At 40.0% G+C, this 16,356-nt stretch overlaps 1 protein-coding gene across 3 annotated transcripts; it reads right to left on the reverse strand.

Moving 5' to 3' along the window:
• Positions 1-1,770: 1,770 nt before the first annotated feature.
• Positions 1,771-13,199, reverse strand: HRG (histidine rich glycoprotein). Of its 3 annotated transcripts, none has more exons than XM_037027589.1 (8): positions 12,936-13,199; positions 10,270-10,386; positions 9,341-9,431; positions 8,026-8,192; positions 6,269-6,349; positions 4,156-4,263; positions 2,663-3,042; positions 1,771-2,524 (listed from the first exon to the last, which is right to left on the reverse strand). In XM_037027589.1, exons 1-8 carry the CDS (start codon positions 13,125-13,127, stop codon positions 2,131-2,133), a joined length of 1,530 nt encoding a protein of 509 aa, XP_036883484.1. In that variant the 5' UTR covers positions 13,128-13,199; the 3' UTR covers positions 1,771-2,130. The 3 variants fall into 3 exon arrangements, with proteins under 3 accessions (XP_036883484.1, XP_036883483.1, XP_036883485.1); XM_037027588.1 differs by having other exon boundaries at positions 2,627-3,042; XM_037027590.1 differs by having other exon boundaries at positions 1,771-2,554; positions 2,627-3,042.
• Positions 13,200-16,356: the final 3,157 nt, after the last annotated feature.

The following is a 16,356-nucleotide window of genomic DNA, read 5'->3' on the forward strand; positions in this document are numbered from 1 at the left end:
AGCTCTTCTGACCGGTGGCTACATCTGCTCTGTTGGTCAGTGCTGGTGTCTTATTGGTTACTAAATTATTCGGTATCATCACGTGGCTCCAGGAAGTGAAGTCTAGGGAGGAAAGGCAAATGGGCTGCCACCATCACCGTGTTTTAAAGGAGGAAGATGAGGCCCAAGTAGGTGTACTAACTTTCTTAGGACCTTAGAGTGCATTAATTGTAAGAGTGGGCTTAGAACCCAGGTGGGCCTCCTCTGCAGTCACATCCTTTCCTGTTTATTACACTCCCTGCACACACCGCCAAGCTCTGCTTTGTGTCCAGTTTTACTAAGAAATAATTGACACACATCACTGTGTAAGCTTAAGGTGTGCAGCACGATGCTTTGATTTACCACAATAGGTTTAATTAACATTAATGTCTCATATAGATGCAATAAAAGGAAAAACTTCTTGTGATGACAATTTTTAAGATTTACTCTCTTAACATCTTGTGTGTCTATCACAGAGCAGTGTTCACTGTAGTCACCATGCTATAAATTACACCCCTAGCCCTCACATATCTTAAAACTGAAAGTTTGTGTCTATTGACCACATTCCTCTATGTCCTGTTTCTGAGTCCTTTACTTGATTAGCCGTCTGCTCCTCTTCAGCTCCTCCTGGAACAAACACATCAGTCCTCTGCTCTTTCTCCCACTTCAGCTTCTTCATCTTTGTGGGCCCCTCCTTCTTCCCAGCCTGAAACCTAGTTGTTGTTTTTTTACTTTCTCTCCCTTCCCCCATTAGAATCTACCTTCTGTCATCACCACACGCCCTGAAACTGCTTCAGTACGTCAGATTGAAGCAGGGGTGTCCAACCTGCAGCCTGTGGGCCACATGTGGCCCAGGATGGCTATGAATGCAGACCAACACAAAACTGTAGATTTACTTAAAACATTATGAGATTTTTTTGTTAGTGTTTGTGTACTGAAAATGCAGCCCAAGACAACTCTTCTTCTTCTAGTGAGGCCCAGAGATGCCAAAAGTTTGAACACCCCTAATTTTAAAGTCTAGCTTATGTCTAAATGCTTGAGCCTGATTTGGGAAAAAGAGAAAAGAAAGAGAATTTAAGTGTGGAAGAGTCCCCTGAAATCAAAAGTGAAAAAGAAAACTTTCTGAGACTAGAAAGCCCCTAGCCTGGGGAGGAGGTATGAAAAGAACACAGGAGTCTGAAAGTCTGGGAGCAGAGGACACCTCTGCCCTGCTTTTCGGAAATATAGGCTGAAAAGACAGCAAGATCTCAGGGAGCAAACAGTCACACGGTATCTCTTGGCATGGCAGTCATGTTCATCAGTAGTCTTACCAAGACTCCTATATCCCCAGTTTGATGCAGAAGTATCAGATAAACTACATCCAAAGAGATGTACACAGGGTAGGAAGCATCCCTCAGCAGGGGGACCTGATGGCCCAGAAATGAAGAATCAGACCTCTTTCTCGTGCCCACCACCTTGGACTATGTGAGGGTCTTGAATGTGGCATAACTTTGTATGGGGAGCAGCAGGGTCAGGGAACTCCAAGAAGGTTAAGTTTGGCAACCTATAGTATGGCAACCTGAAATAGAAATTAGTATGTTCTGAAAATAAAGTTATATTTATGGTGCACCTAAATTTATGATATGATTCATGTCTGTAAACTTCTTTGTACATTATAGCCTGAGTTTTGTTTGCTTTATAATTGAAATTAGAACTTATTTTTCTAAAACAAAATTTGAGGACAAGAAATAAAAAAATAGGAGAGAATTTGAATCATTTTTATAAGAATAATCCTTTATATGACAGTGTATAGTTTCTTGGTATACCTAGCTACCAAGGTGTTAATAGAGGAATGATGCTAACATTTCAGGAGTCCAGTCCAAGAAATAGAGAATTCTGAGGATCAGAGATTTGTCTTGAGTGTTGTAGTAGCCACTGAGAGCATTAACTTCTGATTTGTCACACCAAGCTTTTCCTTCTCTCCATTTGTCTTGCTCTTCTCATGCCATCACCTCCCCCACCCACATCTTGTCCTATCCCGAATATGAAAGTAAGGTAACATAACTTCTAATTTTGCATTTATTACTGGTTACATTTTATTTATTGTTCTAACTCAGAACATTACTCATTTTTCTAGGAACTCAGATTTTCCTTTGGTAGTGTATATGCAAAAAACTTTGAGACGTGTGAAAACTCCTTCTTAAACATCCCTGGACATGATTCAGAGGCTGACTGAGGGAAGGGCTGCATTTCTGGCTTTAGAGGATGGTTGTGGTTTGGCAATGAGAAGCTAGGAAAATTGGCTTCAGGGAGAGGAAGAACTTCACCATTCTTTAATGGAGGAAGTCGGTTAACATATCCAATTTGTCTCCATTGGAAGGGATGGGGTCCTCTGCCTGGACCTCTTTCTTCTGAATGCCTAGGTGGTGGGACATGGCCCCTGTGATGGTGATCTTGGGGCCCTTGGCTTTGAGGTGGTGGGTCACAGGGTCCATGGTCATAAAAATCATGGCCATGGGGAGGGTGCCTATGAGGATGATGTCCATGTGGATGATGCCTATGAGGATGGGGGTGCCCATGAGGATGGGGATGCCCATGAGGATGGGGGTGCCCATGGGGATGGGGGTGCCCATGAGGATGGGGGTGCCCATGAGGATGGGGATGCCCATGAGGATGGGGGTGCCCATGAGGATGGGGATGCCCATGGGGATGGGGGTGCCCATGGGGATGGGGGTGCCCATGGGGATGGGGGTGCCCATGGGGATGGTGCTCACTGGAACTATGATTATGAGGGTGTACGTGGGTTCTATTGGTGCCAGAATGGGAATGATGACATCTTAAAGGAGGCCATGGTGGAGGAGGTCCTGCTTGATGTGGTGGTCTGTCTGAGTGATTTGTGTTTTCTAGAGGAGGTGGGTATCCAAGCTTATGTGTCTTGTGGGGGTGGCCGTAATCTCTGGACCCATTGTTCTCAAATGGAAACTTGCCAGCATGGAGGAAAGGAGGCCCCACATGGGGCGGTACATCACCGATGTGTCTATGTTCCTGGAAAAGGACACAGAAAAGTGAATATCATCATATAAAGAAGAAATTGGATGTTTAACTTAATTTAGGCTAATGGCTACCATTATCTTGGATTCTACAAAGAAATTTTAAAAGTAGAAAAACTAAAAAGGTTTTCCAATTTTTATCTAGCCAAAGTTGGCATTTCAAACACAAACAGAAACTGTCATCTACCACCATCATTTCATAGTAGGAATAATATTAATAACAACAGAAAGATAATCTCAGAGTAAAGAATAGTTCTTTAAGTGAAATATGTCAAAACACAAAAAAACTTTTCTTATTGTCTTTATTTTTCTCCTTTCAACATAAAGTACCAAATTTATTTTATAGAAGGGTACTCATCTGTAGGCCAATACTTAAAAAACTAGTGCCTTATAATTTAGGCTCTCAACAGAGTTCTGAGACCCTATGGTATAAGCATTCCTTACTCCTAAGAAGATGAACACTTTGCCTCTTCATTCTCCTTACTTAAGTTTTCACTTTTTAAAGAAAATCTATGCAGCCATGTTTATGGTCACTAACCTGCTCTCCCCCACACCCTGACTCTTAGGTTTGGCACATGAGTGAATTATTTTCAGGTGTTTTGCTGATATGAAAAACAATGTGAAGAATATTTGAGTGCAGAACAAAGGTTTCTACAAACAGATATTCTCATAAAATATTGCTTCATATATTATTTTGTATATCTTCATAGATAAACTTGAAACTAATTCATTCCCATTAGCTTCTGTGCCCAATAACAAAACTAGGATTACTAAGTCTCAGTACTGGAGTCCTAACTACAAGGACCATTTTCAAATTTATTAAATGTTGATTAAATTGGTCATATTTTATTTTCATGCCAAATCTTACCCTTTCCGATTCTTGGGAAAAACTTCGTTCTTGTTGTGTCATACCAGCAATTGCACTCCTTTCCCCTGTGGCTGTTCTCTCTCTATGTCTCTTAAATCCTTTCCCCCATCACATCACATCTCATCTCTCTCATACACACTCCCACACACTGACACACACACAGACATAAGAACAAAATATACTATGTGTATGAAAATACCACTTAGTCTGGCACTGCTCATGACAAAGTCTACTACCCACCTTAAGTCTGAAGTCATAAACTTCACAGTTTATGACTATATCCTCTGGAGTTTCCATGTCAGAGTTTCCTACATCATAGGACAAATCTAATCTGCAGAACCCAAAAACCTACAAATAAGAGAGAAGCCAGTTAGTGTGTGTGTGTGTGTGTGTGTGTGTGCAGGTGATGTGTAGGTGTGCTAGAGTTGTGAACTTCCAGACATTCTGGAAAAGAAGGAGAGCTCTAGAAAAATCAGGGTAATATTATTAAGTATCTCCACCAGTTATTTAACAATATTTCCTCGTCAACACTTTAGGCAAAGTACAGGTTCCAAAGCTCTTCATAAGAAGTTGCTGTGGTTCTTTTTAAAATTTTTTTCTTTTATTAATTCTAGAGAGAGGGGAAGGAAGGGAGAAAGAGAGGGAGAGAAACACTGATGTGAGAGAGAAACATTGATCGGTTGTCTCCAACTGAGGACCAAACCCACAACCCAGGCATGTGTTCTGACCAGAAGTTGAGCCTGTGACCTTTCAGTTTGCAGGATGATGCCCAACCAACTGAGCCACACCAGTCAGGGCACAAGTTGCTGTGGTTCTCTTCTATGACTGGTCACTAGCATTGGGCTTCCCCATGGGTGGTAGTAGGGAATATTATGTCCTTAATACCTTGACTTTAAGCCAAGCCCCCCTGCACTGAAGACCTGAATTGCTTGTGCCTAGAGAAAATGAAGAGTGGTGTAAAGGAGAGATTTGTACAACTTTAACCAGTTCCTCAGAGAAAAGAGTTGGGAAGGAAAGGAGAAAGCCAATATAAAAACAGTTTTACACAGACCTTGTCAAAAAGTAACTGCTGCCCCTACTCTAAGTTTAGAGGTTACAACTGGCTGGCACTCCTTTAATCCAGAGAATCCTAAACCCAGCTGTCACAGCTACAAGAAGGAAACTCTCTTTTAGAAGAGACTGTTAAGCATTGAAGTTATGAGTACAGTTTTGGCATCAGACAGAACTACTTTAACCCTGGCTTCATCATTTACCAGTTGTGTGAGGTTTGGGTAAGTTGTATAAAGTTTATGAAACTCAGTCTTTGTTTATAAAATGGGTACAATACTATCTACCCACAGGTTGTGGGAGGGCTTAATTAAATAAGATAATTCTATAAAGCACTTAGCACTGAGGTCTTTACCAACCTCCAAATTTCTACTCTGAATTTACATTAGCCACACCAAGACAGTTAAGGGTGTGTTGGGACGGAAGTGGGGAAGATAGTGTCTTTTCTGGTGGCCACTAAGCAGGATTCTAGAACTACTTCAGGTTGTAAAGTTGAACAGCAAGAAAAAGAATCAATATATGCTTTCTCTCTTCTGGCCTTGGAGGACACATTGTTGTGCTCCAGAAAAATCCTGGACTTGAAATCAAAAGAACACCGTTAAAATCCTATGTCCTAACACTTTCTAGCTAAGGGCCCATGGGTAAGTACTTAAACTTCTAGGCCCTTCTGTCCCAGGGAAATGGAAGCAGACACTTGCTTCTCCTCAATGGGGTTGTCACAGGGCTCTAACAAGGCAATAATATATATGGAAGTGTTTTGTAAACTATGAGTTACTGTACGAATGCTGTGTATCATTCATAACATCTTCCTGCAGGCACGTGAGTATCAATTTATAAATTATTAAGGGAAAAATCCCACTGGACTGAGCATAGAAATGGATTCTGATATCAGCTTGGTTGTGAACATTGGGGAAGACCCTTACTTTACTGATCCTATTACCTCCCCGTTTATCAAATGGGATCACTATGAGGAGTAAATGAGATAAAGTAAATGAAAGCACCCATGACTGTAGGTTCTTAATGCATTCCAGTTACTAGTTTTAGCTAAGTCTTTAATCCTAATGAGTTTTAAAAAAAACCTCAGTGTTAATTTTAGGCATATATCATGTATGTTTAAAAATGATATTCTCATGGTTCACTTAATTCTCCATGTTTCAGCTTCCCCATATGTAAATCAGGAATATAAATAATATCTGGTTCATAGGGGTAATGGCTTTACATATGTGTAGAGCCCTTACAAGGGTATCTGGCACATAATTAGTCTCTAAATATGACCCAGCATTTCACAGATATCTACTATACTCACATTATGGTGCCTGGGAAAATGGTGATGAGAGCAGTTCCTTACAGAGAAGTCCAGATAGTACTTGGTTCTTTCCCCTCCTCTCTAGAACAAATAGGATCAAAGGAGTTTCAGGAACATTTAAAAAAGGGCAGTAGATAAGGTACCTACTATTTAATATACTGTGAAGGCAATATGAGGATTCAAAATCACCAATATGTGCTATTTTTCTTGTTGTATCTTACCTTTTAAACTGGATCACATAAGTGATACGGTGAATACTATTTCATTGAAAAGATTCAGATAATACAGACATAATCAGGCATAGTGTGAAAAATCATTCTTCCTGCACTTCAGCCTGTTCTCAGAGGTCCCACTATCATTCATTTGATGTGTCTTTCCTTCTAGCCTTTTCCTAAATATGTTGTATATATACAAATATATCTAATTACTTAATGTAAAGAGTCTCATGGTCTAAGTATTGTTCTGTAACCTGCCTTTCCCCTTAGCAATGTATCTTGAAACTCCAAAGCATATAGGTCCAAAACATTCTTTTCAGTAATTGCACTGTATTCATTCCACTGCTTGTATGCACTGTAATCTGTTTAATTTTGTGTTTTCAAAATACAAGACAACATTAACTAGCCTCTCTACAAGACCATTCCATGTGGGAGGCACTTGTGTCCCTGGACTGGGAGGAAGAACCATCTAGTTTCAGCCATACCACTGAGCCTCTGTTTTCCATCATAATACAAGGAAGTTAGGACTAGGTGATTTTAATGATTCACATAACCCTAATATGCTCTTCTGTCTTTTGCTCTTTTTTTTTGTTTGGGTTTCTTCCCCTCATTGTTAGATATCACATTCCTCACAACTCCCCCAAATAAAAAATTGTAGGAGGGCAGTTCTGTGGTATCTGCTGCTTGTCTCTTGACACTGCAACAGGGATTCTCAATTTTAAAAACAGCTGGTATTTTTATTTCCTTTTCTGGCTTCTTTCACTTAGCATTGTATCCTCTAGGTCCATCCATATTGTCAAAATGGTAAAAAAAAAATCATTATTTTTTACAGCCGAGTATTATTATTTTTTAATATTTTTTTATTTAATTCTTGTTCAAGTACAGCTTTCTGTCTTATATTCCCAACCCTGCCCACCCCCCGCCCCATGCTCCCTGCCTCCCTCCCATTTCTGCCCCCCACCCTTGTCCATGTGTTCTTTATACTTGTTCATGTGCGTCCATCCTCTTTTCCCCTATGATTCTCTCCCCTCTCCCCTCTGGACCCTGTCAGCCTATTCTGTATTTAAGTGTCATTGGTCATATTTTGCTTGCTTGCTTGTTTTGTTTAGATCCCTGTTAACGGTGATATCATATGGTATTTGTCTTTCACCGCCTGGCTTATTTCGCTCAGCATAATGTTTTCCAGTTCCATCCATGATGTTGCAAAGGGTAGTAGTTCCTTCTTCCTTTCTTATTTTATTTATATATATATATCACATCTTCCTCTAATTGTCTATCAATACACAATTAGGTTGCTTCCATATCTTGGCTATTGTAAAATAATGCTGCAATGAGTATAAGAATGCATATATCTTTTTTACTTATATGTAGCTGAAACTAATACAATATTGAATGTTAACTGTAACTGAAATTTTTTTAATTATAATAATAAAAACAGCTGGCTGAGTGAGGTGGCTGGAGAGGGTCAGTGCTACTGAATTTGCACCTGCAGTGTTGGAGCCTGGGCCCTCAGACTCTAGCTGGACATTACTGCAGACTCACCACTCTTGCAACTTTCTCCACTTGGTCCACTCTGAAAGAGGCAAAGTCACTATTTTCCATTTTGTACTTCTCAAAGGCTTTCTCTGCTTCTTTTCTGTAGAGTTCAGTATCCTCAAAGAAATCATACAGTACTGGGCTGTCTTTAGTGTTGGCCAGTGCAGAGAAGACTGGAGAAAGAAGATGGCAGCTTTGTGGTTATTGGGTTGGAAACAGCAATGTCAAGGCTGTGACTTAATACATACAAGCATGGTGGCAAGAATGACAAAAACTTCCATTTTACAGATGGGAAAATTGAGGCTTGGAAATGCTAAGAAACTTGTTCCAGCAAATCAGCCAATCATCAGCAGAGATAAACTTAAACCCAAATTATTTTGATGCTCAAGTTTCTGTTGTGACCCTATTTGTGATGCCCCACTTCCATCATTCATAGAGTGTTAATATTTTAATGAATGCTTCCTATCTCTGCCAAGGAGGGAGAGCATCATTCACATGGAGTTTTGCCCAGAGAGAGAAGATACAGCTCAATCTTCTTTAAGGTAACCTCCTGAAGGATTTGCTTGGTTGTTGAGTTTTTGTATAATGAATCATGTTGAGATTTGCTATTTTTAAAAGAATTCTGTGCTAATTCTTTTTGGAAAAGTAAATAGTAAGAGCATGGAATTTATATTCAACATTAGTGGGGTAGGGTTATGTTCACCACATTTTTACTGTGTGCCTGAGGCCAAGTCTTTGAACCTCTTTAAACCTCAGTTATTTTAACTCTAAAACATAAAGTATCATAACCTTCAGTCCTGTTGTGATATTAAATGAGATGACGTGTATAACTGCTTTGTAAAATGTAGTATTAATATATAACTTTGATGCTGAGTGCTAAGTACTTTGGAATTATACTACACAGAGCATCTGATTTAATTCTAATGAAAGTCCAAAAAGCTAAGACTATTATTAGCTTTATTTTATAAACGAGGAATGCTTAAGGAGGGTAATTGCCCTCAAGACCCTGCAACTTGTAAATAATAGGTTGAGATTTAAATTCAGGAAAATCTGACCCTAGAGCCCATGTTCTCTACAGTGATGCTATACTGCTTCTTGTAGATTTCTTTTTACATATAGAATTTCTTTTTTAAAAAGTGCACTGATACAACAGAGGAAACCCCTCTTACTTCTCATCTCAGGAGAGAAAGCAATAATCAATTCCATGAGCATAATATATATATTTTAAATATGTACATCATAGTTTTATGTGTTAAATACCACTGTCTATTGAACTCTATATGAATCTAGAATTAAGTAGCATTTTAATAGATTGCCATACCAGAGCTTGTGGTACAGTTGAAGTCATTCACTCTAAGATCCTGAAATCCACTCAAGCATGTTGTAGCTATTACCTTACATTGTCCAATCACCTGTAAGAAAGAGGAGTTTGTCATCGCTTACTGCTTTCTTCAGGTTGGATATGAAAAAACAAAGAAGTGATACAACATACCCTATTATCCTCTTAAAATTTATTTGTAGTTTCTCTCAACAAATTCTCTTTCAAACACCTGTATTTTCTTAATCTGTTCCTGTGAGTTAGATGCAATGGGAATCCAAAACCCATAAGAAGACCAGGGAGAAACTCTTTAAGCAGATCATGGCCATATCTTAAACATTTTCAAGATGAAGCAATGCTAAAATTTCTATGTATGTAAATGTCTTATTTCTGGATCTGAAATCTTAGATCTGTGCTTTTTCATCTTTGTGTTCTCATCTTATGGCAGAGATCCTGGGACCTGAGTACCCACATTCAATTTGCAGAACAAGACCCCATTCCTCATGGTAATTGCATCTAATACCTTTGGCCATTCCTGCTAATGGACCAGCCTTCATCAGATATAATTACAAGTTCATAGATTCCTAGACCCATAGACTGTCAGGGCCATAAAGGATCTTACAGTGTATCCACTCTAAACTCTTCCTCTTATTTTAAAGCTAAGAAGACAGGGGTCTAGCAACATTAGGTGATTTGCACAAGGTCTCACAGCTGGTCATGCTATACCAAGTGACCACAAGTCCCAATGACTTACTTTGAACGGGGTTTGTAGATATGGCTCTCAAGATAATATTAATCAAGGCTGACATAATCTTCATGAGTCAGAACACAGAAATTGATCTTACTCTATTGCTGTGTTAGCCTAGGCATTTAACTACCCTGAGTAGATAGAAGTCAAGAATGTAAGAAGAGATGGTGCCATGGTTACTTACTATATCAGATGGACGTCTAGAAGGAGCTGGCTCACAGTCATCCCAGTGTTTCCAGGATTGGACTGGGCAGCCTGATTCTTTCACATCTAAGACTAAGTAATAGACAGCCATGGAGTCCTAGGAAATTTCAAGAAAACGACAGGTGAGTATGTTGCAACATATGGGTGCCTCGTATGTTTTCAATAGAAGCAATCCCTTGATTTCTTTCTTTTTTTTTAATCATCACCAGAAGATATGTTTTTTATTGGTTTGAAAGAAAGAGACACATTGAAACAAGAGAGAGACACTGATCCTCCCACCCCTCCCTGCGGAATGTCTTGCTTTGAAATGTCTCCTGTCTTTTCTTCATCTTTATTGACCTCAGTTTCACTGCTTGGATCTGGTCTTCATTTCCTCATCCCTGAACATGTGAAATAGCTTTAGAATTCATGTGCATGTCACCTGCATCCATCTCCCTGGCGCATTGTGATCCTCCTCACTTATACTACATTTAGAGGTAGCACCGGACTGATTCATCCTGTGTCCTACAATGTGGCAGAGACCCTGGAATGGAACTAGTAGCCACTGAATTGTTGATTGAGTCCTAAATCCCTGCATTCATTCTCAGTAAACTGTACTGCCTCCACATCTAGTATTTTCAAGTATAAAGTTATCTGCTTGTCCTCTGTGGTGCTCTATTGTCTGACCTCCTTGATTTTAGTGGTTCTCCAAAAGGGTAGTTTATTTTGGGAGGTTAGGGAGTGAGGCTGCCCTCCATAATCTCTGTCAAGCTCTAAAATCTACTTCAAATAAGCATATGATCTAAGTCAGTGATTTTCTTTCTTGTTTTTAATCATTTTTATTATTGTTTGAACACAGTCGTCCCCATTTTCCCACCACCACTTTCCCCCACCCCACCTACCCCTACTTCCCACCTTCAATCCTACCCCCCTTTGGCTTTGTCCATAGGTCCTTTATACATGTTCTTGATGACCCTTTCCCTTCTTTCACCCATCGTCACCCCCCTCCCCTCCAGTTACTGTCAGTTTGTTCTTTATTTCAATGTCTCTGGTTATATTTTGCTTGTTTGTTTTGTTGATTAGGTTCCACTTATAGGTGAGATCATATGGTATTTGTCTTTCACTGTCTGGCTTATTTCACTTAGCATAATGCTCTTCAGTTCCATCCATGCTGTTGAAAAGGGTAGGAGCGCCTTCTTTCTTTCTGCGGCATAGTATTCCATTGTGTATATGTACCATAGTTTTTTGATCCACTCATTTACTGATGGGCAGCTAGGTTTCTTCCAGCACTTGGCTATTGTAAATTTTGCTGCTATGAACATTGGGTTCATAGATTCTTTTGAATTGGTATTTTGGGATTCTTCGGGTATAATTCCAGCAGTGGAATGCTGGGTCAAAAGGCAGTTTCATTTTTAGTTTTTTTGAGGAAATTCCATGCTGTTTTCCTCAGTGGCTATACCAGTCTGCATTCCCATCGACAATGTACTATGGTTCCCTTTTCTCCACAACTTTGCCAGCACGAACAATTTGTTGATTTGTTTATGATGGCCATTCTGACCCATGTGAAGTGATATCTCATTACAGTTTTAATTTGCATTTCTCTGATGGCTAGTGATGGCTAGACATATGAGCATCCTTTCATATGTCTCTGGGCCCTCTATATGTCCTCCTTGCAGAAGTGTCTGTTCAGGTCTTTTGCTAAGTTAGTGATTTTCAACCTTGTACATCTCATGGCACACATAAACTAATTACTAAAATTCTTCAGCACACCAAAAAAAATTTCTTGCTGATCTGATACAAAAATAGTATAATTTTGATTCATTCATAGCAGGTGACTATTGTTATGTTGGCTGTTGTCATTTTAAAAAATTTGATAATCTAACTTTCATTTTTGAAAATTTGAAAAAAGAGGTCAGTGCCCCAGACTAAGTAGTCAGGTATTACATGTTTTAAAAATTCTTGTGACACACCAGTGTGCCTCTTGCAGCACACTGGTTGAAAATTGCTAAGTGAAGACAGCAGGCTTGCTTTGCATCAAGATAAGCCTACATTCTTTTTTTCACCCTGCTCGCTGTGCCAAATCTCACAGAGAGCCTCTAGAATACCCCTGCTTACATTTAATTACTACCTAATATTCCCCTTCCTGATTTCTTACCACATAGAGGTAGTATTCCTGTAATTCCCCAGGCCATCTCTATACTCAAATCCTGCTTATTTGCGGGGACCCAAATAAAGCTTTCTCTCATTCAATTATAATAGATCCCATTTCATTAAATTGTCTAGTACCTATACCACTCACTTAGTCATTTAAATACATCCTACCTTACACAGTTTGTCTATATGTGTGTGTGAGCTGATGATTATTCCCATCAGGACAAGCACCACAGTTCAGTCTAATTTTTCAGTCTAATCTTATAGTACTTAGCATTTGATTCGACTCAGCATCAGTGCTATAAGTATTCACAGATTGATTCACAGTTAAGGACACACTAATAACAAATGTTAGTTTGAAAAAAATAAAACAGTTAAGAGCCAGTAGCAGGAACTAAATAGAAAAGCCTAACCAAAGCCATTCCATTGTGCAAAGCAATAGGCTTATTGGCTAGAGTCACATTTGCCCCTGGTGCATGGTTTTCCAAGTAAGCTCTGCGATCGGCAATTTCTTACCACTTTGTCCAAGTGGGCATCAGCGACCCGCAGCAACTGGAAAAGGTAGCCATTCCGACGTCCTTTATTAATCAGGTCTAGAGCTTTGCCAGCCAGGGACTCAGTAGCTTTGCAGTCTATGGGACTCACAGCACAGGAATACTGCAGTGTGAGCAAAAGGATGAAAAGCAGAGCTGCTGTGAATGTCTTCATTGTGTTAAAACCTGAAAACCATCCCTTGCTATGGTATACCACAGCAGAGAAATTCCTTCAAACTTTTAAATACACATACACACAACTATTAATTTAATGGGTTTTGTCAATTTTTGTTGTGTAACCAGAGATGTTCACCTTGACCTCTGGTTAAAATGTCTGTCAACATGCTGTAAATGATTAATGGGTCCTGGAGACAGAATGTTGAGATATCTGGTGAGTGGGTGAAACTGACCTGCACAAATCTGGATATTTATAGTAGACACCAGATCCATGGTGTGTTTTTGACCATAAGAACTTCCTCGTTAGTGTGGGCAGTAGGGTTAGGGATAAAGTAATTTTCCTCCATCTGCCTACTTATCTCAGCCAGAAATTACCACCATGGATGATAGCACTAGAAGACATTAGTAGAAAGCAGCTGTATTATTTAAGGGAGAGGTCTCAGGGTGTCCAACCTTTTGTTATCTCTGAGCCACACTGGAAGAAGAAGAGGTGTCTTGGGCTACACATTAAATACACAAACACTAACAAAAACAACAGAATCTCATAATATTTTAAGTAAATTTACAATTTTGTATTGGGTCATATTCATAGCCATCCTGGGCCCCATGCAGCTCATGGGCTGCAGGTTGGACACCCCTGTTCAGATGGTTAATACCGAAAAGGAACTGAGTTCAGGTAGAACAGAATGATTAAGAAGTTGTTGCTTTGAAGTCAGATCTCAACTTCAACTCCACATTGTTATGCTCCTACTGTGTGACGCTCGGTAAGCCATGAAACTTCTCTGAGTCTCAGTTTCCTCACATATAAAGTGAGGGTTAATACCTCTTAGCAAGATGGTATAATAATTAAATAAGAAAACATAATGTAACCAATACAATTCTTGGCATGAATTCAGGTGCTGAATAAATGAGCTATTTATTATTGTTGTTGTTTTTGTTATTCTTATTATGCTTGAGAAGAATTGGGGGACACCCCATGTCTTCCCAGTTTTCTCTGGTCCTTAAAGTGTGGCAAAAAAAAAAATTGGTTCATGTGTAAGAAAACCATAGTGAAGGTAGAAGTCAAGTCATTTGATGCCCACCCATTCCAGAGAAGTAGTTAGAGAGAGTATACCATTGGGTAAGGGGCTCAGAATTGGGGTACAGAGCTGGGACTAAGCTGATTCCTCAGCCCTCGGCCCAAAAAACTCAAATAGTTTTTTGATCCACTCATTTACTGATGGGCACCTAGGTTGCTTCCAGCACTTGGCTATTGCAAACTGTGCTGCTATGAACATTGGGGTGTATAGGTTCTTCTGGACTGGTGCTTCAGGGCTCTTAGGCACACGTGTATCTTTTGAAGTATGAGAGGTGTTATGTGCTGAACTGTGACCCCCAAAATTCACATAATGAAGTCCTAACCCCCAGTACCTCAGAATGTGACTATATTTGGATATGAAGTCTTTAAAAAGGTAATTAAGTAAAATGAAGGTATTAGGGAGGGACCTAATCCAATATGACTGGGGTTCTTATAAGAAGAGGTGATTAGGACACAGGAAAGACCATGTGGGGACACAGAGAGACAATGGCCACCTACAAGCTGAAGAAAGAAGCCTCAGAAGAAACCAACCCTGTGACACCATGATTTCCAACTTGTAGCCTCCAGCACTGTGAGAACATCAATTTTTGTTGTTCGAGTCACCCAGTCTGTGGTACTGTGTTATGGCAGCCCCAGCAAACTAATACAACAGGAAATTTGCAGATATAACTATTGCCCTTTGTCCTGGCAGCTGCTTCTTTGAAGAGGCACATAGGCTTTGGCATAATTTCCTTAAGAGGAGTAGGCAATATTCACTCACAATTGTTCTTCTCTGCTTCCTATACGAAGGAAAAATAAGTAGGGTGTCACATGGAGTTTTAAACCCTGTTTCAGTCATAGTCTGGCGAGAAATACAATTTTACTCAGATAGTTTAACTGAAGAGACTTTAACAAAGGGAATGAAACCTATGGGCCAAGCTAAGAAAGAGCAACAGCTGGAGGCCTTGACCACTCTAGGCCTGAGAAAGCTGGAGGCAGGGTGGCCCTACCCAAGCCCAGGGGGAGCTGGAGCTGTTGGAGGAGGGGCCCCTTGGCAGCAACAGCCTGGGAGAGGGGTGGAGCCACTGCCAAAACCTAGTGCTGAAGCGGCAAGAGCAGGGCACAAACACCCTGAACAAACACCATCCCTCTGGTAGCCTCCTCCCATTGGCTTTTTGACCCCAGTAGTCAACTAGCCTTCAGGGGAGCCTATGGGTCACTCAATCCACAGGAACTGGCCTCCTGAAAAGACGAAGAATGGACCTGGGGGCAAACAGAGGAAAACCATTGCTAGCCCTACACAGAAGTTCCCAAAGGTGTTCTATAACACTCTCGTATACTTTTTTTTTTTTTTCAGTAAAAATGGGTGGAAGGATCCTGGACTTTTTGTCCCTTTCTTTGTGTCCCTTGCTGAATGGACAAGAGCACTATCAACAGAGAGGATACAGGAGGAAAAGTAGGTTTGACCGAGGAGTTGCTGAGTTGACCTTCTTAAATTCAAAGGAAGCATTATTGTTGACACTTACTTACTCTCTTTCAATCATCAGACAACGCTGACTCTTGCTCTTTCTTTAAATGTTCTCAGGTAGACTTTGTCCTACATCCAGGTCCTTCTCCTACCCTTCTGACAATTTCTCCCAAGGCATTTAGGTTTCTCTTTGGCTCATCTTTTAGATGCTATTTCTCTAGTTTTTGATTCTTGATTTTTTTTCTTACTCTGAAAACTTCATGCAGGCAACCTAATCTAATAGTCTTGTCAATAGTCTCAAAATGCTGCAATCATTAATCATTTGAGGCCCTTGTATTTAAATAATTGGTGTTTGCAAATTGCTGATGTTAATCTTCTATGCTAGACATGTCTAGTTATGTGGTATTAAGAGTTCTTTTTGATGAATCTTTAAAAGTAACTTCTCTAACAATAAGAAAATGAGTGACCCCTCCTCCCCTCTAGCTACTGGGGAGGGGTTTTCAGAAACTGCTATAAAGGACACATGGACAAAACCAAGGGGGAGGGTGGAAGCAAGGAAGGGAGGTGGGTTTGGCTGGGGTGGTAGGAGTGGGAGGGGGGAATGCAGACAACTGTAACTAAACAACAATAAAATAATTTTAAATAAAATAAAATATTCAGGGAATGAAATATTGGGGAGCTATGAGATATTAGAAATAAACT

This window comes from Sturnira hondurensis, unplaced genomic scaffold (assembly GCF_014824575.4).
Source record: "Sturnira hondurensis isolate 20B ecotype Veracruz unplaced genomic scaffold, ASM1482457v3 Scaffold0019216, whole genome shotgun sequence".
NCBI lineage: Eukaryota > Metazoa > Chordata > Mammalia > Chiroptera > Phyllostomidae > Sturnira > Sturnira hondurensis.

What these genes read in the sequence shown, in the direction of transcription:
- HRG (XM_037027590.1), bottom strand. Translation starts at nt 13,127, where the DNA reads ATGAAGACATTCACAGCAGCTCTGCTTTTCATCCTTTTGCTCACACTG. An exon ending in TTTATGACTTCAGACTTAAG is followed by an intron (nt 3,043 to 4,155) that starts GTGGGTAGTAGA and finishes GTCCTTTTCCAG; the next exon opens with GAACATAGACACATCGGTGA. An exon ending in GGGCACCCCCATCCTCATGG is followed by an intron (nt 2,555 to 2,626) that starts GCACCCCCATCC and finishes CCATCCTCATAG; the next exon opens with GCATCATCCACATGGACATC.